We start from the raw sequence: 22,693 nt of genomic DNA on the forward strand, positions 1-22,693 counted from the left end.
AATAGGCACCACTTGAGCCTGTTACCCCCTGGAGGACGCTGAACGCCCGCTACTGTGAAGTTCCACTAAGGCATCATATGCGTCAAGGAACTACAGACACCCTGTCCGTTAAAACCTGCAACTCGGGGGACATGCACTTTTATCTTAATTGGACCTGAGTGACAGATCTTTCCCAGGAAAATACTGGGATCTACTGTGATCGAGTTCAGATAACCGCGTCGATAGAGCTATCTTCTCTAATATTACTTCATTATCCTGACTGTTCAGTTTATGCCCTGACGAAATCCCCTAGGCACATTTTGGGGATGAAACGCGTTGGCTGTGCCGTTTTATGCAAATGAAAATAAAGAATATATTTAAGAAAAACGACAGAGGATCTACGTATTTTATGGACTTTTCGAGCTACTAATTTCATTGAGTGTGCCTCTCTACTCTTTTTTCTATTTGCTTTGATATACATCCTTGGCAGCGGATGGTGAGAGTAGCAGCACCACCAAATATTTTTGAAACAGGAAAAGTTGATGTGCGAAACCTTGGTCAGCTGCTGTGTGCTTTGGTTTATTGTTCATTGTCCAGGATGTGGCCCTTGCAGTGGGTTGGCAAAGGAACCTGCTGATTAAAATTCAGGTTCGTAAGAAGCTCAGTGAGCTCGCTAGAATGCGGGCCTTCCAGGTTGTCGTTAAACCAGTAATTGAACTCACCTAGCAAGAGGACCCTGGCATGGTCCATGGCCAAATTTGCAATTTGTTCGCTTAGCGCGAGGGGGAAAGATGGCATAATATTCGGAGGTCTGTACAAAAGCACACACGCAATCATTACATGAGAGAGGTCAAGTTTAAACACCAGATTTTCTGTGTCCGGGAGGTTTAGGCAAGTGAGGGCATTTCCTTTCAGATTAGAACGAATAATTGCCGCAACCCCCCCTGCCAGGTTTACCCATCATGCGGTCAGCATGTATAATATAATAGTCCGATGGAAGTGCTGCTAGTATATCGGGGGCAGAGTCTGGTGTCAACCAGGTCTTGGTAAGTAGGAGGATGTCGGGTTTGTCTGTAGCTAGCAAGAGGAAGATATCGAGATGATGTTTCACAAGGGAGCGGGAATTAAGATAGAGAATGGCTAGGGGATGAAAACCAGGCTCAGTCTGTGTGCCGGGGTTAGATCTCATAGGGTAAGTCGGACCCATAGATTCCGAGGAGGGAGTGCCAAGATTCCATGCCTCATAGCCCGGTTGCAGGTGTCCCCAGACAGGCGACCTTGCCCTCCATTGTATTTGAAGAGGTCATCGCGGGAGTATGATGTCCGACAGGCAGCATGGCTAGCCCCTACTGGGCGCGGACGGGCTTGCCTTTGGCACACCTTCGGCACGCCACCGGCGTGCCCGCTGCGCCCGTCCACTGCGCTTCCCCGAAGGGGTGGCCATTTTATACCGGGGAGGGCGGGAGGGCCGAGCAACTGGTCCGCTATCCCTGCTCCTCATCCAAGATGGCGGCTACATGAAACTTGCCATACATTTTCCAAAGTGGATGTACATTTTTTGTGAGGTTTCTTGAAGATTTGTTGAATGACACCAACGTTATTAGGGAAACAAAAAAAGCCTTGCCATTGGAAACTTTGACCTAACATAATTACATAGGCACTATCGCTGCCTTTGTAATGAATATAGTCAAATTCTCTTCACACTCTGTGGTAAAATGGCATGACCGCAGCAGGGGATACATACCTATGCAAGGAGAATACTTTTCCCACACCACCCACTGGTTATGTCACCTAGTACTGCCTTTGCATTTTGTGTGTAATGCACTAAAGGTATATTTTCACCAGTGTAAGACAAAAGTAGACCAGAGTCAGCAACAATCTTCTCTTGGGTCTCCATCTTGCATGATCCACAGTGCACCAAATAATCTACAAGTTACCATGCCTCTTCTTAGATGACTTTATTACTCTGAGAATACATTTGATATTACATGTAGATCCCATGATTATAATGTTGGCATAAAAACATCTGTGCAAACCAGTTGCACGCCTCAACATTTCCTTCCCACCCTGAAATACATGATGAGTCTTTGAATTTCTTTACAAAGCAAAGCAACATAATGTAGGTCTGCCTTTTTCCATGGGAGATGATGTTACCTTTATCCTGGGTTATGGTTACTCTTAAGCCCTGCACTGAAAGTGCATTGGCAACCAATCAGGTGTGTCTTGTAGCATCACAAACTGGAAGGGTTCAAGCAGCGTGAATGAAGTGTTGACACGGATGGTCATCAGTGTGTGGCTTTCAATCAATTGCAAGTAAAGAGCTGGAAGATGGGTGAAGCAGGGTGTGAATGCAGGTGTGGACGGAAATGTACATAAAGTGCATCAAAAAATACTAAAAGATAATTTCTTCACTAGGCAGTGATTAGTGCATGGTTCCCCTCAAGCGTGAAAGCCATGTGGTCGTTGACTGTTGAAGAGGACCTGCCTCCACTCAGGGAAAGAACATGACTTGTCGAGTCCAGTACTCTTGAGGGAGGGCAACTTCCATGTTCCAATGGCGAAGAGTTGTTGCCAGCTGTTTGATTGACATTTCAAAGCATTCTTGTACCATAGGCCGTAGTCAGTGGGGAATGGCCAGCGTCAAAAGTCTGAGAATGGACTATCCCAAATTAACCTGAAAAACCCATTGTGTTGGAGGCCATTGGTATGGTAAGAATCAGAGACTCTAAATCCTGGATGGGAAATAAATCAGTATATTGATAAAAAGAAATCCTGTGGTTCCTCTGTTGAGTGTTTCTAGCTGAAGAGCTTTGTCCCTGTGTCCTTGTGCTTATACACTAGCACTATACGCTATCCTATATTGAAGATAAAATTGGGCATGCTTCAATGAGGATTAAAAGTGCCTTTGCTTGCTTGTGGTCCAAGAAGGTTGAGCATGGTCCAACAAGCATCTCCTTTTAGAGTGATGTTGAACTTATTTGTGTTAGGGTTTGCCTCCTTCTGCAATGGCAGATAATGAAATGATGAACCTTTTTTCCAACGTGTTATCTCAAGCATTCTCCCAACATCAATTGTTTCCATGGCCTGGATGTCAGCTATAAATCCACCACGACAATAGCGTTGCCACTCGCTAACACATGCCATGGCTGAAATGGCCACTGTGTATCCAAAGTGCTAATGCTGATGCTAGAGTGAAAGAGGCTTTACCATTGCAACAACTTTACAGTGAAAGCTGCTTTCATTTGTGAGAGACCTACTCTTTTATTCTATGTGATATCTCTGACACAAGGGATAAGGCTTTGTCACCAAAAGAAAACATTAGTAACTCTGTTATGCTAGAACACAATGGAAATTCTTCTACGAAAGTGATCGTCCAGGTGAGGCATTAAGGGATGGATTTATCACTGTAACACAGTTTAGGCTTTCACTGGAATTTACTGGGCTTAGCCATAATTTATGGAACTTGGGCCTTGCCAAGTTCCAAAATAATTGGTTAGCAATTGGACAAAAGATTAGGACAGAATCTCACTCAGAGCACCTGTGATATCATGGTTAAACCCAGTACCATGTTTCACAGATTGCTTATGTGGTCTAAAGCTTTGGCCACCTGAATAAAGTGATTATTTCACTGAGAGTCATGTTCAACTTTCTCATGGCCCTAAAAATAACCCATTAGTCCTACTTGATCAAAATACATTTACACATCTTTCACCCCATAAAACTATGGCAAATATGATTTTGAATACTAAGCAACACTGTAATTGTGGGTCTTAACATTGATTTGTGTCCTCACACATGTCTAGCAAAATATCCCATAATTTTTTGGCACACAAGGACCAGGGACATAAGCATGCATTGTGATGAAACAAGCTTGCTTTGAAGGCATAAACTGTTGCAACTGGGTTGAAGTTTGTTGGTTGGCCTTCCTTCCCTCATGATGGACAATGTCACCAAATGGGTCCTTACCAAATGTCCTCAAGTGTGAGAGAACTGGCATTGGTCCTTTTGTCCAGTTGTTTAAGTACAATGGTTTTTTAATTATATGTGTGTTGTGAAGGAACTGCAAGAGGTCTGCACCCAAATGTTTCTTATTGATAAGCATTCAGCCAAGCAGTGCATTATCCCTTTAGCTGAAATTGTGCATTTTGGTTCACATGAGATGTCCAAAACCTGGCCTTCAATTTTACTCATACTTTAATCCAATCAATGTTGATTTTGGTTAGCTGATTTTCCTGGGGGGCCACGAGGGCCTGGTAATCCTCTTGGTCCTTGAATGCCAGGTGCACCCTTAATCCCTGGCAAACCAGTACTACCCGGAACACCAGGAAACCCTATTATGCCGACTTCTCCCTGAGGCCCTGGTGGCCCCTCTGGGCCAACTGGTCCATCTTGCCCTGGAGGCCCCACATCGCCCTTTGGTCCTCTTTGTCCTTTGGCACCTGGCTGTCCAAAACTTCCTTTAATTCCAGGAAGGCCCTTAGAACCTTTGACTCCAATCACTCCCTTATCACCCTTGGAGCCTCCATCACCAGCTGGACCTTCGGGACCATGTGGGCCAGGTGGCCCCAACTCGCCTATGTCTCCTTTTTCTCCCATGGGTCCTTTCAGTCCCCTTGTTCCTCCATCACCTTTGGGACCCATTGGTCCTGGTAATCCTGGTAGCCCTGTCCATTGTAAAGAAAACAAAAATGGTACAGAAGTTTAATATGAAACGCATGATAATTTACTTGGGCACCAAAGTTACAAATACACTTTTATACTTTTTGCGTGTCAGTGACTATCATGTTTTTACAATGTTCTCACAAAATCTATGAACCAAATGAGGAATTATATAGCTTACCATCTAATTTCAAGTACAGACAAAATTAGTTGCTATCAATAAACCTAAAGCTAAGTTGAACCCTAAATCATAAACCCCTACACCTAAACCTAAAACAAAACCATAACACTAAATCACATTTTGATTCTTTTTATTTAGTATGCTCTCCCATATGTGAATGTTGGTTGAATACATTTTGTGTCGTTGAATTAGGAGGTTTGTAAGATACCTATAAAGTGTTCATATGCCGTAAACAGCACAATGATTATCACACAAATCCTACTGAAATTCAAAATTGCTCACTGACACCCAGAATGTGTACATTTCCTGTGTTTAGTATTGGCAGATCATTGCTAACTGCCAACACTTTATTGTGATACTGCTGCTTACACAAATACTGTATTATGTACTTGGGTAACAGCACACTGACAAACTCCTTTAAAGTCCAGCTGTTAATCAATAACTGACTGCAAACAGTGTTTACTCATAATATCATTTTCCCATTTTACAGCAAATTGTGTATGAAATCAGGGATTTTCCCTGCGAAATTACTGAAGTAACTCTAGGAAGAAGTTGCATAATGTAGCAACTGGTGAGACCAAAACTGAACTTTTTCGCCATTATGATGCAAAAATCTTGGAACTGATAGGTAAACCCGGGACCATGCACCAACTGTATTTCTGCCAAGCATGACTCACAAAGAAGATCTAAATATTTTTCTTCCAGACACACTGGCAGATTTTATATTTACCTCCATCCTTGGGGTTTCCAGGTATTTATAGCTTTACATATCGATCTAAAGTCATGTGTGTAAATTCTTCTGCTAAACATTATTCACTATCAGTGGGTTATGCTAAATTGTGTGTATTTGTAAAGTTCACGGTGATCAATAAGGGTATGCTGGCACTGATCTGATTGTGTGCCTAGCCCTGCCTATGACAGGGTGGTTAATTGAAAAGCCAGGTCTTCAGCTCCTTGCATAATTGAAAAAGAGAGGAGGAGGCTCTGGGATAGGAAGAAAGAAAAAAGTAAGAAACAAAGAAAGAAAAAAGTAAGAACGAAAGAAAGAAAGAAAGAAATAAAGAAAGAAAGAAGGAAAGAAATAACAGAAGAAAGGAATAAATAAAGGAAGGAAGAAAGAAATGAAGGAACCCAGAAAACTCTCAAATCAGTTTCATCTTTTGATTCCAGATTATAATAATACAGGATATTTCTGATGACTTGTTATAATGTTCTCCATCATGAACTCAGTAAACTGTGGAGTAGTAGAAGATGTGTACTTAAAGGAATTTAAGATCTCTAATTGTTAATTCCACAGGAAGTTGGGAAACTGATAATTTTTTATGTTCTTGTTTATGATTCGGTCTCTGAATCAGTTATATGACAAACTGCTGCAGGGTTCGAGTAGGGGCCGGGCTGTAAATCATCCCCAGCCCCTGCTGCAGTACCTACTAACTTATGTTTGTGGGGTTTTCTATCTCTAGTGACCCTGAAATCGTCACCTCCTATATCACACTTCCCATACTTTTCATGTTGCACTTAGTCCTCTCAACAGCACCGATACTATCCACTAAGAACAATATCTTTTAAGTACAAAATAGATCTTGTAAGGTTTCTTTTTGTCCTTTTTATCCTAGGAGAATATTGCCAAGTTTAGAAATTAAAGGTAATGCTGGCAAGTTCTTGATTTAATGACCATACAAAGGAAACTCTTACACATGTTGTCTGCTGCTGTTGGGCCTTTACAAAAGAATGCAAAATGTATTTATATATTTATGCAGGCATGTATTGCCTTCTGTGTGCAGATTAAGCATTCACATGCAAGGTGTATACATCAAGTATGATTGCAAACGGTGTTCTATGGTTTACCAAACACTGTCTAGCCATTTGTAAAATACATCGTTTTGGACATGACCTTGTTGCAATTAGATCTGGGTATACATTAAATTTAGAAAGATGGGATGGTGACTGAGTCGGCACATCCATACTTGTCCATTGGTTGGATCGGCCTTGAAAATGAAATGTCACTGGTGATGTTTTTGTCAGCATGCAGCTGACAAGCTAACTGGTGGACATCTCGAAACCTGCCAAACCCTTGTGGGTGCGGCACCTTTGTGACCTAGGCATGGCGGGAGGATTTGCCTGCCGGCTGGCACCACCAGCCTACGGGGACCGGGCCTCTGACTGGAGTTTACAGGAGCTTTTCAGCCTGCAGGTGCCACAGACCCCTTCCCGGTTCGACGTCACCCTGCCCTGAGTACGCTAAGTGCCACTGGCAGGATGCAGTACGGAGCACAGAGAGGGCTTGGAGGCTCGAATGCTGTAGATCGACAGCGTTTGGAGTCGGGTTGCCCAGATTCAGACACCCCCCCGGAGCAAAGACCAGGTCAAGCGGGTGATCAGACCCAGTCCAGTGGGTTTTGTATTTTCCAGGGACTCCCGACCCCGGACAAAATGGGCAGTGGCGGCGTGGTGTACTACAAGGTAGGAGTCAGCAGGAAAGTGCGCCATTAGGTTCCTCAGTGGCTTTTGGAAGCGTGAGAGCACAGCTTCTCTTAGCGGAAGTTGCGGAGTGAAGTGCCGGGCGGGTCCGCAAAGGCAGCCCAACTAGGGGGTAGATTAAGATCGTGGTTTTCCCGCATTCTCCGGGCCGGCGGAAGCCATCGCCGGCCCGGAGGATGCGGGAAAACCGCTGCGGAGCCTCAAAAGACCCACCGCCATATTAGGATGGCGGTGGGTCTTGAAATCTGTCCACAGCTTTTCCGCTGCGGTCGCCTTCCGACCGCGGCGGAAAAGCTTTAACATGGCTGGCGGTGTCTGTCAGACACCGCCAGCCATATTAGGATGGTGTAAAATGTATGCTTTTCCGCAGCGGATTTTCCGCCGTGGGAAAGCATACGGACCTTCACTTCGGGGGCCCGTTGCCGCTTTGTGCACGCAAATGCGATGCATGGATTTTTAACATTGCGGCGGGTGCAGCTTGAAGCTTCACCCGCCGCAATGTTAAAGATAGAGGATGTGACCGCCACCCTGGCGGTCACATCCTAATCTGAACGGAGGGAACGCCGCAGCCCATGCGGACGTTCCCTCCTCCTCTGGGGTCGTGGACGGACTCAAGTCCGTCCGCGATCCTAATCTACCCCTAGGTTGGGTGCGGCTTGCGGCAATCCAGTGTACCCTGCTCTCTCCCACCCGGGTAACCCTGCCTGCGCCACCTTTTACGCAACCTCGCCTTCACTCCACTAACACCCTCTTCACCACCCATTCAGGGACAAGAGATACGTGATAAGGGCGCAAGCCACCACCCCCTCTGATGCCAGATGACGCTTCCTGAGGGGTCAGGAAGTATTCAAGCCTACGTTCAGCACATTGACTTTGTGGCCAGCCGACTATTTTCAATCTTCAACTCGGTAACCCAGTAATTTCAGGATTTTACCCAACTCCTTAACATACTGTAGTCTCACCTCTTCACACTCTACGTTACTGCTAACGGACACTGCCCCCGGGGCCATCGCCTCGACCCACTTGCCAAGCCAGGCCACCGTACGTTCTATCTGCTACTCCAACCTTTACTCTAACTGCCATTCACCACCTTGTCAGGTTCCGGGTTTTTACTGCCACCCACGACCATCGATTACCTTTTACTTCATTTTACAGCGCCTGTCAAATCTAGAAGTCCACTTAAAGCGTGGGCTAACCCAACGCACGGTTCTCTCACCCGCAGATTGCAGACCGCAGGCGCCCACCGCGTCCAGGAACACGTTCAGGAATGCAGTCAGGAAGAACAAGAGGAGGGGAGAAAAAAAGACAAGAACCCCCAAGCTGCCTCGACAAAAGAAAAGGATAAGAACAAGGATAAGGAGGAACTCCCGGTCACCGCCGCCAAAGACCTTATGTGCAACTCTTTTGGAATGAGCTCCCTAGTGCCAGACTCATTAACTACAGAAAGCAAAGAAGTGCGGCAAGAGCCGGGAGTACCAATAGATGTAACTCCAGCAATCACGTGTGCTAAGTCAATAACAACAACAAAATTACTCACAGAGTCGGCCCCACACGCCGAGTGCGAAGACAGCATTAAAGCAACCTTTAAGGCTCCAACCAGGCACCACTCAGGACCAAACAGCAGCTAACTGACTTCCTAAAAGTCGTCATTAAATCAGCCACAGAAACTCGAGGCCATAATGTCCTCAAGATTTCTGCAACTACAACTACAACTGATCCCCAAAGTGAGGCCTTTACGAGCCTTTCTAGTGACAGAAGTACCATAAGCTCTGTGAGTGAAAGAAGAACATACCAGGTCACGGGATGGGAGGCTTCGCATGTAGCAATCAGTGCAGTCCCAAGTCTCCAAATGTTGTCATCCAAAGCTCTCCATCCCCCGGAACCTGGTCATAGGCACAAGCCGCAAGTCATTGCGGCACAAACTAATTACCACTTGCCCTCCCTAGACACCACCTGTCAGCAGACACAACAACAGGAGTTTGTTAATATAAACACAAAGACTCCTTACCTCCTTCACTTAAAGTGGAAGCAGAACGGCAGACAGGCCATGAACCCGGCCAGCTTAAAAGACTAGAGGAGTGGCCTTTACCACCCAAAATCCAGGAAAACCCAAAAAAGGAACAACCTAGCAGGACACTGGTCTCCCTATGTGAATCACTTCCAGAACTCCCAACCTACTGGGAACATTATGTTCAATCATTACCAGCAGAATCAAGCAGCTTACCAACATCCTCAGTTTGGCCGCTCCTGCTAAACACCATCGACACTATTGCCAAAGCAATGACCTATCACGCCAAAAAGTTAGATACCCAAGTGGATCTTTTAAATATTTTGGCAATTCATGTTGAGGGGGTTGAACTGAAATTGAAAAGCTTCAACATGTGATTATGAAGGTGCAGCGAGATCGGGAACAACATTCTTAACGTGTCACTGTCACTGCACTCAAATAATAGACAAACTAGCTGCAGTTCCAACCCAATTGTCAGACCTCTTGGGTACAACCAGGAAGCCCTAACCAAGATTGCCCCACCACCCGAGAAAGAAACTGAGGCACTAAGGGAAACAGACACAGCTTGCTCCCATTCTCCCAGGGGGCACAACACAAGCAAAATAGTAAATAACCCAACCCAAACACAGGCCAACACACCTTCAACTACATCTACATCTGCAAGTGTACTCGACAATTAAAACATCCTGGATTCTCAACCTATTAACCAATGTGAGCAGTCCCCAGGAAGGCTACCAAAAAAACTTAAACCACTAACTAAGCGGGAGAGAAAACGTCTCAGAAAAGCAAGAAAAGGTAAACAATCTAGACGGGCATCTAACTCAATTCTCGCCATGTCTGAACAAGGACGGAAACAAAGTGAAAATTATGCAATTCTAAACACCCCTGACACAGTAATAAATAAGGAATTACCGACTCCCTCACCTAATTTGTCTATTACACAATAGTTTAATCATAATATAAGGGAGCTATACTATATAATATATACAGCATATTTAAGCCTTTAAATAGGAAAGAGAAACCATTCCCAAAAATCCATGCCATACAAATCACGAAACTCACAGCTACATCAAGGAGTGCCACAATAGAATCCAGTACAATCTACCCATGCACGATAAAGCCGGTCAAGAAAAACGCAAGCAAAGTAAGTCGCAACCTCGACACAACTCATAGCTATAGCCACAGAATCGACGAATTCATCAGCGTAAGGGTCAACGAAATTCATACACAACACAATACTAGCGTCCTTCCGAACCCACCCTTGAATCCCCCAGAGCCTACTTTGGTCGAAAATGCAATGGAAAGGGGAGCAGACAACGTTCCGCGGCGTGACCCCTTTAAATATAACAACAAATTGGATTTAATCTCTTACTACATTTCAAGGGGAAACCATGACATTCTTAACAGAAGTGTACTGCTTAAACTCTTTAAAGCCCTCTCTCCCCTGAGTCACATTAACATCAGTGACATAGTTAGTACAGAATTTAAACAGAACCCGAACCGTACGGGAATTACAACAGCAACGTTCGCAGATAACTCCCTCATTGAGCAAATCTGGCAGCAGAGGGATCCATTTGCCAAGTGGGGCATCGAGCTAAAAAAGATCATCCCCCCCTTGTTACTCCAGCCCACTACAACTGCCAAATCATACAGCGGGCATGTTAAAGGGAGCTAAAGGGCCGGACCATAATAGCCCACTAAAGGATACAGACTCCATGGCTAGTACAATTACCATCACATTTGCCCATCCATAAGCCACCAAGCCCTCTGGACTCCGGCATTCGAACTTGTCCGGAACATCCCTTGAAATGCCATGAACAAATTCACTCGCAGCCTCAAACTTCCTCCAGGGTTGTAACATCTGCTCGTGGAACATGCACGGCCGAAGTACGAAATTAGAGGCCGCTGGTTTTATGGATTTAATCTCCTCTTCCAAGAAACATGCCAGTTAAACCCATCACCTATAGTAGGCTATAAGGAATTTCTGAATTCGGCCAAGAAAGTCACCAAACATGGGAGATCAAAAGGGGGCCTTTCCATTTTCATCTCGACCGATATACCATGGCACGCCTCTGCGGTAGATTTAGATTCCACCTGGTTGCAATGCTTCAAACTCGACGCCCCACCTCTTAATAGTTTGCTTATCCTTAATATCTACATCCACCCAGCGTACAAACATAAGAGGTCAAGAACCGATCAATTAATCGCATCACTGGGGTCAGTAAAGCTCATATTGCCAGTGGACTTTAATATGAACCTATTGCAATACAGGTTGACCTGTCAATGTGTATGCTTTACGTTCAAACCCAGACAGACTGCCCCGCGGCACACACAAGGATCTCTCAAAAATCAACCTCAACTATTGACTACACATTTACAGGTCATAACTTTTTTCAGTATATCACGATCTTTCAAATCATTGATAGGGCAGAGAGTGACCACCAACCGCAATCTTTCACTCTGTTAAGAAATGTTGCCAAATCAGCCAAAGCCAATGCGCTGTCTCAAGACATGCAATGCTACAATCTTAAATGCCTTAAATGGAAAAAGGATAGCAACAGAGACATCATGGGCACATGCACTTGCCTCTTGGCGAAATTTAAAGCCAAACCCTTAAGCATACTGGCCTGGGAGTCCTTTATTCAAAAACGAAATCATACATTTTCTAACCAGGTCTATGGCAGAAAAACAGGAAGACCATCAGGGGCAGCTTGTTTCAGTAACAGTCTTATGAAACAAAAACAACAACTAAATAAATACCTAAGACAATTACAGACCCGGAGTCCCGATCCCTCTCAGGAACTCCTGCTTTTAATCTCTAAAGCAAGAAAAGAACTAAAAAGGGACACAAAGGCGGCCACGAAAGAGTTTCACGAACAACTCTGGGTGAAACTCCATCACTCCTGTAAACAAAGATTCCAAGCTCTTTTGGGGTATCATCAACCAGTTAACAAATGCCAGGAATCAACACCATAACTCAGTGATTATGGAGGAAACATGGAGAGCCCATATTGAACTTCTATTTAACGAAATTCCAAATCCAGGCACCGCAAGCCACTGTTCTTCAACAGGACTTGACATCTCCAATTCTGACTTACTTTATTTCTCCCCACGGATCTTACAAGTGCAAGTTCTAAAAATCATTAAAAATTTAAGACCCGAGGGTGCACCAGGACCTAATGGCTTGCCAACTGCCCTGATCCTTCATTCACTTCTCTCTTTTACCATGTTTTAACCTACAGAACGAGCCCTGACTCCTGGCGGTGAAGCATTTTAAACCCAATATATAGGTCGGGAGCTCATTCTGATCCATCAAACTATAGGTTGATACCATTAATCGACTTTGAGGCAAAAATGTATGCCTCAAATCTGTTGGCAGACTTAGAGTACTGGGTCAGCAGAATAAATCTCATCCCTTACACGCAAACATGATTCTGGGCAGGGATGGGTACCATCACGAACATCTCAGCGGTCAGCCTTTTAGCCAACCAAGCCCTTGCAAATTCAAGACTCCTTTATGCATGCTTCATCAACCTTAAAGCGGCCTTCGATAAAGTTTTGAGAGCTAAGCTTTGGGCAAAAATGCAAAATCGGGGGGGCCCACCCAAACTCCTGGAAGCCATAATTAACCTGTACTCACCGACTTGGGTTCAAATTAGGAAAGGAGATGGGCGTAGCATTACCAACAAGATTCCAACTCTCGATGGGCTGAAAGAAGGGTGTATGTTAGCCTCCTGCTTATATAAAATCTACATCGCAGACCTCGATAAGCATCTTCAGTCAATTCAATCCAACCCCCCAAAATTGGGTAACATAGCCACACCTTGTCTCCAATACGCGGACAACATCTTTTTATTAGCTCAAACACTAGTAGGTCTGCAGCGACTAATTACAAATTTAGGAGCTTATACCGCGACGGCCCTACTAACTATCAACCATCAAAAACTGAAATGATGATTTTTCCAAACAATCCTAAATAACGAAAATCCGCAAATTCACCTGGAAACTGGATGAGCAACACTTGACCAGGGTGGATTCGTACAAATATCTCGGATTTCAAATAGGTCATAACCTCAATTTTAAGTCACACCTCGATCAAGGGCACACAAAAGCTGCAGTTCGCATTCAAAATACTAAAAATTAAGCTCATAGGCTGCTCCACTGGGCACTTGTTAAAAGTCATCGCTGCTAAATATTTACCCTCCATATAATACAGCTCAGAAATATTGAACTCTAAGACACTACAGTTCTAAACACAGCAACCTCTACTTTGTTCAAGAGACTGTTTTCAATCCCCAGACATATTTTACAAGCCCAAATTCGATTAGAATATGGCCTAAAAAATCAGATCCTTGACAGATATTGTGCGCTAGTTAAGTACTTCTGGAGGATGAGGAATGCTGAAAACAACACTCTAGCCCATCATTGTTGGGTAGAAATCGATAACCAAGCCAAGCTAAACAACTCAAGTATCAAAGTTCTGAAGGAATCCCTCTCGGCATTGCAACTGGAGGAGGCCTGGCTCACCCTCACAACTTACTCCACCTTCAAATGCTTAGTGAACAAAGTAATCAAACAGATTTCTTTACTGACAGATAAAACTGCCTTTTCTAAAAAACATCATGCATGGGCAGTGATTCAAGGATACCAGTTGTGGAAACCTCAACCATACTTGCTTGAATTATTTAATACTGCTGCAGCTAGGGTCATTCCCAACGTAGGACCTGTCTCCGAAATGGAAATATTCCTGGCAATCCAAGGAATGCCACCTTTGTGAACAAGGGGTGGAGTCATTATTACACCTAATTTGTATCTGCCCCTTCCTATTACAAATCCGAAAAGTGGTCCTTTGGGAAGTCTTAAAGAAAGAACTAATAAGAACTTGAGGAGCCACGGTCATCCAATGTCTCGGAGGGTCATCTATCCAACTGTCTTGTAGAGCCATAAACTTCCTGAAAATTGCGGCGAAAGAACTGGACAATAAAAAGTGAATTAACTTAAGCTGCCCTAGTACATACAGTCTATATATTTTTCTTTTTTACAGCCTTGACAGCATGTTTTAACCTTTTAAACTCAATCAGTGTTAACTGCTCATAGAATGATCTTCTTGTATTTGCCCTTTTTATCACAAGATTTTAAAATGTACATTTTATGTATTCTCCTTCAATGGTGGTTTTTCCACTCTTTTATGATTTTTTTCGAAATCCAATAAAAGTATATTTGATTGATTGATTGAAAGTGCCCCTACTCGGGACCTGGAATCATGGTCTGTGGGAACGTTGCCTCCCAGGCAAAATCCATGGGTTTACCAGCCTCTCATAGGAGGTTATAGGAGCTGTTGAGCCCAAAGGAACCCCAGACTCCTCCCCGGTCTCACGCCACCCTGCCCTGGGTAGGGAAGGAGGCCCTGCTTGGTGCCTGGAGCCCTGGCCTGTGGGGACTGGGCCTCCTAGGCCAAAGCCATGGCTTCACACTCGTCTCAAAGGGAATTATGGGGGTTGTTCAATCCACAGGAGCCTTGGACTCCTCCCCGGTCTGATGACACTCTTCCCCACGTAGGGAAAGAGGCCTGACCCAGTGTCTGGAGCCCTGCCTGTGAATTCGCCCCTCCCAAGCAAAAAAAAATGCCTTCGCCCACCTCTCATGACAAATTACGAGATCTGTTTGGCATGCTCCAGACTCCTCCTGGTCTGAGGCCACCCTGCCCTGGAAGGAAAGGTGACCCTGCCTGGAGCCCTGGCCTTCAGGGACCAGGCCTCCCATGGCTTCTCTTACGGGGATTACAGGAGCTGTTCAGAGCACAAAAGCCCCAGACTCCTCCCTGGTCTGATGGGGCGCCTTGACACCTGGTCTGTGGGGACTGTCCTCCCAGGCAAAACTCATGGCTTCGCCCACCTCTTACGGAGGATTAGAGGAGAAGTTCAGCCTGCAGGTAGGGAAGGTGGCCTTGCCTGTTGCCTGGAGCCCTGATATACGGGGATCGGGACTCCCAGATGAAAGGCATGGCTTTACCTCACTCTCATGGGGGATTACGAAAGCTGTTCAATCCGTTCAGGCCGAGGCTACCCTGCCCTGGGTAGAGAAGGTGGCCCTGATTGGAGCCCTATCCTGCAGCGAGTGGGTCTCCCAGGTGAAAACCATGTCCCGCAGCTCACCGGGGCATACATGAAAGGTTCAGCCCCCAGGAGCCCCAGACTCCTCCCTACTCCCAGGTAAGTAAGGAGGCCGTGACCAGGAGCCTGGAGCTCTGCCTGTGGGGACTGCAGGGGGCTAACACACCAGGCTAAAACAATAGCTGTGCCTGCTTCTCATTGGGAATTACAAGAAGTGTTCAGCTTGCAGAAGCCCCAGACTCCCCTTGGGTCTGACACTAGTGATGACCATCTGCAACACTCTCCATTCTACTCGCGCCTTCTTCACTGCCGACATAACTCTTCCTGACTGACTTTGAGAAGGTAACATTTTCAGCAGGACTAACCTGGTCCCTGCATCTGACAGCACTCCATCAGGGTTAGCCTGAACTTGTAACTTTCCCCCAGTCTAGTACCAGATGACCATGAGTAGTGTTTGTGCTTTTAGGTGCTATTTTCACTTAAAACGTTTAAATTGAATATCTCAGCTTATACTTATTGGGGTTTTGTTGTTCTGGGATCATTGTATTTATTAAAATGTTCTCTATTGGCCCGATTCACAAAGGTAAACTTAGACGTTTGGTCTAAACTTAGAACAAACATCTAAGTTTACTACTCTGGGAACTCACAAAGGGCATTTACGAGTACTATCTTTATGTGTGCACTCGATCGGCCTGAATGCGGACATAAAGATAAATGCCCTTTGTGAATTCCCAAAGTAGTAAACTTAGATGTTTGGTGTAAGTTAAGACCATGCATCTAAGTTTACCTTTGTGAATCGGGCCCTATGTTTCTAAATTGGTTTGGGATATTTCTTGTGTTGTGTTTTTGCTTTAATACTATGGGCGTGCTGCATAAATACTTTACACATTGCCTCTAAGTTAAGCCTGACTGCTTTTGTCCCAAGCTACCAGAGCGTTGAGCTCAGGTTAATTTTAATGAATGTTTGTGGTTCACCATCACAAGGATTGTGGTTGTTTCCTGAGTGGGGATTCCACCCTCTTCAACCAATAACCAGATGTTTCAAAAGTTCTGGCAAATTAATGATCTGTAAAATAAATTCTCTGAATGATCAGCAGTGTTTTGTTTATGTTTATGGTTATCTATACATGTTATCAAACAAATGCTATATCTTCAAAGACCTCTCACAAGGTTATGGAAGCAGCTCAAAAAAATCTCCAGAGAAAAAGGCATAACAAAGCAGATCTAAAAGCTAAATGCAAAACCAGCAAGTAATTGAGCAGGGTTCGTCACTGAAAGATTGTGAGATTGTGAATGAGAGATCGTGAACTCAACAGGTGCTGGTAAGAAAATCCATGGACTAATCAACTGCATGCAAACTCAAAGCGGCATCTGTCAACTAAGTAAAGCTTAAATATTGATGGAGGCGTCAGCATATCTCACATTCAAGACACTGAGGTGCCCATATGCAAATTGTGAAATTATTCCATTGCCGTACTACTGCAAACAGCAAAGTGACATAAGGAATGCTTGAATTAATCTCAGCCACTGGTGATCGATCAGTACATCATTCTTCACCCACTGTGCCACTCTAGACAGAGACCACCCGCATACAAACCAACCTTGGTCCTGTTCCAATAGAAACAATTAAGCCTGGGCTGCCAGGCAAGGTCCCAATGGACCCTAAGTAATGACCAGGACCAGTAGAACTATGCGATTTTGTGGCCGCAGCATTTTCTTTATAAAGGATTTGCCACATAATGCATCATCTGCTGCATAATCCGCAAACTGTAACACAAAAATTGCTTCTAGCTCAAACACATAAAAAACTACTAAAATCGGGGAGACTTGTGTTGAAGCGCAATGGAAGGCCCCAGGCAAAGGTTGACTTGTCAGCTTTCAGTTACTTATTTCTGTATTTGGATGTTTTTTTTTTTTAGTTCTTGTTTATTTGCATTTTCAAAAGAAACGACATACAAAAAGAGAAAACAAAATAAAGGAAAACTGTTGGTCAGGATCATAACTTACATAGTCTGCGGTAGCACAAGGCACACATATCAGTCAATAGGAATATCCCCGGTGGCTAGTACATGTCTAGCAAATAACCCATCTGTATTTGGATGTTAAACTGGTACTAACGAGATGTAATCTCATTTAATTGTTTTTTTATTTTTATTGAATTTTGCAGTGAATAAAAAAACATTCAACCAAATGACCAGCATGCATGGTACAGTGTTTCCAATACAATGTCCAATATATCGGATTCGCCCTGAACTGGGGAAGAGGATAGGGGAGGGGGAAGGGATTAACAGCCTCTGAGCAAAAGCTTCTCCTTTTGGGGAAGGCACCAACCAGGGGTATGATCTACTCTCCTACAGCAATCGCTATGCATGCCGCTCCACACTACGTTGGTGCTCATCGCCTGGGGTGGCGATACCCTTTCAGGCTCCGCGGCAGTGCCTTAACAATAGCCCCCTGAGTCCCCATGGTGCGGGGGCCCCCGAGCTCCAGGGGGCCCTCCTCTGAGAACCATGCACGGGCAAGCCTGAGAGCTCCTGAGCGGGTGCGGAGCATGCGGGCCCCCATCCATGCACTTTGCAGGGGTGCCCCCTCAAGTTTTGTTACGCCATTGCTCCGTGGGGGAACGAGATGATAACGTAATTACAAAATTATTAAGTACTACTGCCACAAAATGTGCCCAATTAGGTCGCCTAATTTGCCTTTTCTTTCCAAATAATGTAGTCGACCCGCCGCATAATTTGGTCCTCTCTTGCCACACAGTTTCAGCAGCCTTGCTAATAACTACTGCATGAGTTTAATTCAAGTATTCCACTCATCACCTTTTTGTTTTCCTCACTATGATGCCATAGTGAGATGAGAAAACCCAGATGTGTTCCCATCCTCAATGTGTCACAGGACTAAAGCTATACCGCACTGACTAGGCTTAAATAGGCTGAAATCAGTCTGGGGTTGCTTGTGCTCCTGTCCAGGAGACATTGGTCTTGAAGGCTGGCCTGGGCTGCTCGTATGGTGCGGGACCTAGACTGATTTGCAAATGGCAGGTCTCTATCTAGACTACTAAAGTCAGCAAAAAATTGACTTTTTAGCGTACTGTTCGATGTTCACCTCATACCATCACACAAAACTGGATGGTGCCCCTTTAAAAGGTGTTCTCTACCGGGCATCCTGCTGACTCTAATACTGAGCTGGCGCTGCAGAGCTTCCCCAGCAGAGGGCCACATGACCCAGCATAAGTTGTCTGTCTCCCTCATTCTTTAATAGTTCAAACACAATGTCATGGGTATAACAAGTGCTATTTGCAGAGTCTTCCAATCTTCTTCAAGAAACCTTTTCAAACCCTAAATAAGGGCATGCTCTACCAGCTAGCTTTACCTAATTAATCCCTTCTCTTGTTATGGAACAGAAGGCAGGCCAATTTGGGGGCTGATTATCCACAGATAATGGTTTTACAGCAGTGACTCTTTTTCAAAGATACAAGACGTACAAATTAATCAAAACATTAACTTTTACAGAACTCACAACCTTGCTCCTGCATCAAAACAGCACATCCCATGAAAAAGTAAAGAGAAACAAAGTTCACGTTCTGGTGGTCATGGAAACAAACAGAGAAGCTGGCTATCCTGGGAACAGAGAGCAGTTTGTTGTTTTTAAAAGAGAGCCAGTCTGTTCTGTGCCCTAGGAGTGTGATGATGGCCAGAGAGCGCAGCAGCCAATGGACACTTTGAAAGGTCATTCTACACCCTCCCTCCAAGTACTCTTCGCCTCTTGATGCTGTCATCTGTTGACTCAAGTCAATGTGCCAGGGCAGAAAACAATGGCAGCCATAGTCTTCGAGCCATGCGAACGGTGCCATCCGTTGATTCGCCTCATTGGGAGGCTGTTCGGCCGCCATTGGTTTGGCGCTTTCTCCTATGCCGTAGAAGGAACCCGTGGACACAGACACGACACCTCAAATACTATACAAGTATGTCAGACCAAACAAGGCCCTTCCCATCAATTCATGTTTCCTCCAAGTGCCTTCTCAAGGAGATGTAACAGAGCTTCAAAGAGGCACCAGGGATTTCAATGCACTATATAAATGGCAATGGCAGTATCACCAATGCATACACAGATGAATCGCATCAGCAGCAGTGCCCATCAGGGCGTGTGGCAATGTAGCCCCCTCTCTAAGAGGGCTGTCCTACACAGGGACTGTGCAACAGAAACAATGCCAGTTTTCTGTTTCTCAAGGTGAAGTAGGCCCCAGTGGGAGAGTGGCAGAATACTGCATCATATAGCCTTACCTGAGTTACACAGGAAAGTGGCAGTACACCTAAAGCTTGAAGAGAGTGGCTCACCAAGGGGAAAATATCTCTAGGCCTTAGGGAGACAGGTCTAAAGTGAGTGCACCCATGGGAAGAAGATACTTAAACAATAACAGTTGATAAACCAAGAAACCGGAGGATGGAGCAACTGACAGAGGCCCAGCACTTCTATTATAAGGCACACCACATTGTGAAGGGGTTCCTAAAGGTCTGTACACCCATGCAAGGCACTCTTTGGCCTGGAGTCACACTTCCATCTAGAAAGCTAGACCCAAAAGGCTCCAGTGGACTGCATCACGGCGGCTATTGAACATGGCCCCTGTTTGTCTGCAGCTCTAGAATGCAACATCCTTGCTGCTGCACAGCTCAACCCACAGACCTGATGCTAAAAGAGGTTCCTCAGGCAGGATAACTGAGATGAGAAGCCTAAATTGATGACTCTCCTTACAACTGAATCGGAAGAGATTCAGTACCTGCTCTCACACTCCACACAGATTCTACCCCAGGGTCCTCATTGGCTTGACTGTAAATAAGAGATGCCAATCCTAAGCACCAAGAAGACAAAGGTGTAGGGGAAGAGAGTACCACCCCAGCAGGTTTGACCCTGCCAGAAGATATTGCCACCACCAAGGACTCATACTGATGGATGTGAGCCTTAAACAGGCAGGTCACTAATTTAGTGTTGACAAATGGGTTTAGGCCTAGCAGGAGCATCAATAACATGTCCATGTAGGGTCCGTCAGACACGTCACTGTACAGCTTGCTCTCCAACATGGCTGCCCTACACATTTCCCCACACCCATCCCTACTCATTCGTCACCAGTCATGTGACCCTGCCAATAAAAGGGGAGTTGGGAGCACCTGCTCCTACTCCAGTTTTACCATCCAACGTGGGCACTCATCAGCTTGACCTGATTGACAAACTCCACAGAGACTCTGCTAAGGCTGGCTTACTTCTGTAGGATTCTCTGTAACAACCCCTCGAAAATGATTCACCCAAGAGACAGACACACAAACACGAGCTGTAAAGCTCCTCGTCGGTCTGTCGCCACCGCATGCCAAGATGCCAGCTACAGACACACATTTATCAAGCCCTCATAAACATCTTGACAGCCTCCAGGCTGTCTGTCTCTCTGTCTTGTCTTGGCCCCTGGTAAGGTTGGCAAGTCGAGCCTAGGTCATACTGTTCAGGCCTCAGCCATGTGCAGTGCTGTCCAATGGACATGGCAAAACTAAGTAGAGCTGAACAGAGTCGGTCTCGACAATATGTTCTTCATCAGTATGGGCTTGGAAAGGCAGCAGAGTAACTTATTCTGGTGTGCAATTTTCTATTTAAGTGACATTTGGAAATATGTCTCGGTTGTGTTTCATATTTGGAAACCCACAGGGGTCTTGGAATTGCACAGCGATACATTAAGCAATTTCAAACAGGATTACAAAGATTGAATTTCACTTAGCTTTGCTCATTGAAAGAGACATATTCCTTTTAAGGAATTCACTAGATACCAGAGTGTTATTCTCTGAAACCTACAATATTCTTAGCTTAGCCTTGGAGGGAAGCAATCAACAGGCATTACATGTTGTTTAAAAATACTTGGGAGCGATCCACTCCACAGTGAGGTGCAGTGGCGGCATCAGAGCACTATACAGTAGAAATATTTTGTTACATGAAAATTACAGATAGTTTAAAATACCAACTACTGACAAAATAGTAATGAAGGTCGACAATTACAAAGTGGTAGATTGCAGAAAATTTAAATGTACAAGAGGCAAATACAGCAGTGAAAAGATTGTGAGCACCTGAAGAGATGAGGTAGTGTTGATGTCTCTGTCCCGATTACTTGCAATGTCTTAGCTAAAATAAAATTGGAGGAGAAGGGCTTTCAGGTCTGTTTGAAAGTCGCCAGTGCGGTGGTTGTGCAAGTTTGCATGGTCCCAGCTTACTGCACGATGGAGTTGCAGATGAGACCTTTGGAGCTACGCATGATCGCCCACCCATTTGCAGGATGCCGGCAGTCCTAGAAGCCTTTAGAACCACCAGGCTAGCCCAACCCTGTTGTTTATCAAGTGATCCACTACCTGGGAGGTTGCTGTAAACTTATCTGGATAATGGAAGGCTTTTTGGAAAGATGGGATCTTTGAACTCAAACTTCCTGGATAGAACCAATGAAATTTGGGGGAGTTCACAGAAAACATGAGTTCGAATATAGAGTCCTGTCTCTGGAATAGGCCAGACTTTGCATCTTGGTTTGATGTTGCAGAAATGAGACAGTCATCTAGGCACACAGAGCAGTAGACCTTCTGCTGATGCAGAAAATCTGCCGTGTGGGCCATGATCATGAAGATCTGTGAGGCGGCACTGACAGTAAATGACAGTGTTCTGTTCCACAATGGGAAGCTAACAATTCCCTACTGTAAAACAAAGCAGGTACATGGAAAGTTCTCAAAGAATAGCCAGTCGTTCTGGATAGTCAGGAGCACGTGAGCCAAAGTTAACATCTTGAACTTTTGCAGTGGGAAGAACTGCTACAGATCACAGAGATCTAAGATAGGGCATTACCCACTTCCTCTTTTTTTTTAACAAGGAAATTGTGGAATTATTCTTTCTGTCTCTTTCAAGGGCCAGGATCATCTTGTCTTGATTGGGGGGCTCTCTGGCCACTGCAGAGAGTTTTGGGAAGCCAACTGGGGCAGTGGACGTCTGGATGGGCAGCAGTGGCAGCTGTAGGGCAATGCTATTAATGTGTCTATGGTTATCTAAGTTCAGTGGTGAAAATGTAAGGAAGCCATCACACTGGAAGAGAAGGACAGTTGATCCTCATGGAAGTCACCTGCATTGCCTGACCTTTTTTGATACTTGAAAAATGAGCGTTTTCTTCTCCTTGAAGCATGTTTTTTGGCAGCCTCATGCCCGAGGAAGAGAAGGCTCAAGTCAGGTCTAGGAGTGATTGTAAACCAGAGCCTTCCT

General features: G+C 44.9%; 1 protein-coding gene across 2 annotated transcripts in view; it reads right to left on the reverse strand.

Annotated features, from left to right (window-relative positions):
- Window positions 1-1,922: 1,922 nt before the first annotated feature.
- SCARA3 (scavenger receptor class A member 3) overlaps window positions 1,923-22,693 on the reverse strand; it is a 269,913-nt gene continuing 249,142 nt past the window's right edge. For both annotated transcript variants that reach the window (XM_078649960.1, XM_078649959.1), the window contains exon 6: window positions 1,923-4,643. In XM_078649960.1, coding sequence (XP_078506086.1) covers window positions 4,183-4,643 — 461 coding nt within the window. In that variant the 3' untranslated portion in view covers window positions 1,923-4,182. The remainder of the gene's footprint in view (window positions 4,644-22,693) is intronic.

This window comes from Lissotriton helveticus, chromosome 6, assembly GCF_964261635.1.
Source record: "Lissotriton helveticus chromosome 6, aLisHel1.1, whole genome shotgun sequence".
In the NCBI taxonomy this organism is placed as follows: domain Eukaryota; kingdom Metazoa; phylum Chordata; class Amphibia; order Caudata; family Salamandridae; genus Lissotriton; species Lissotriton helveticus.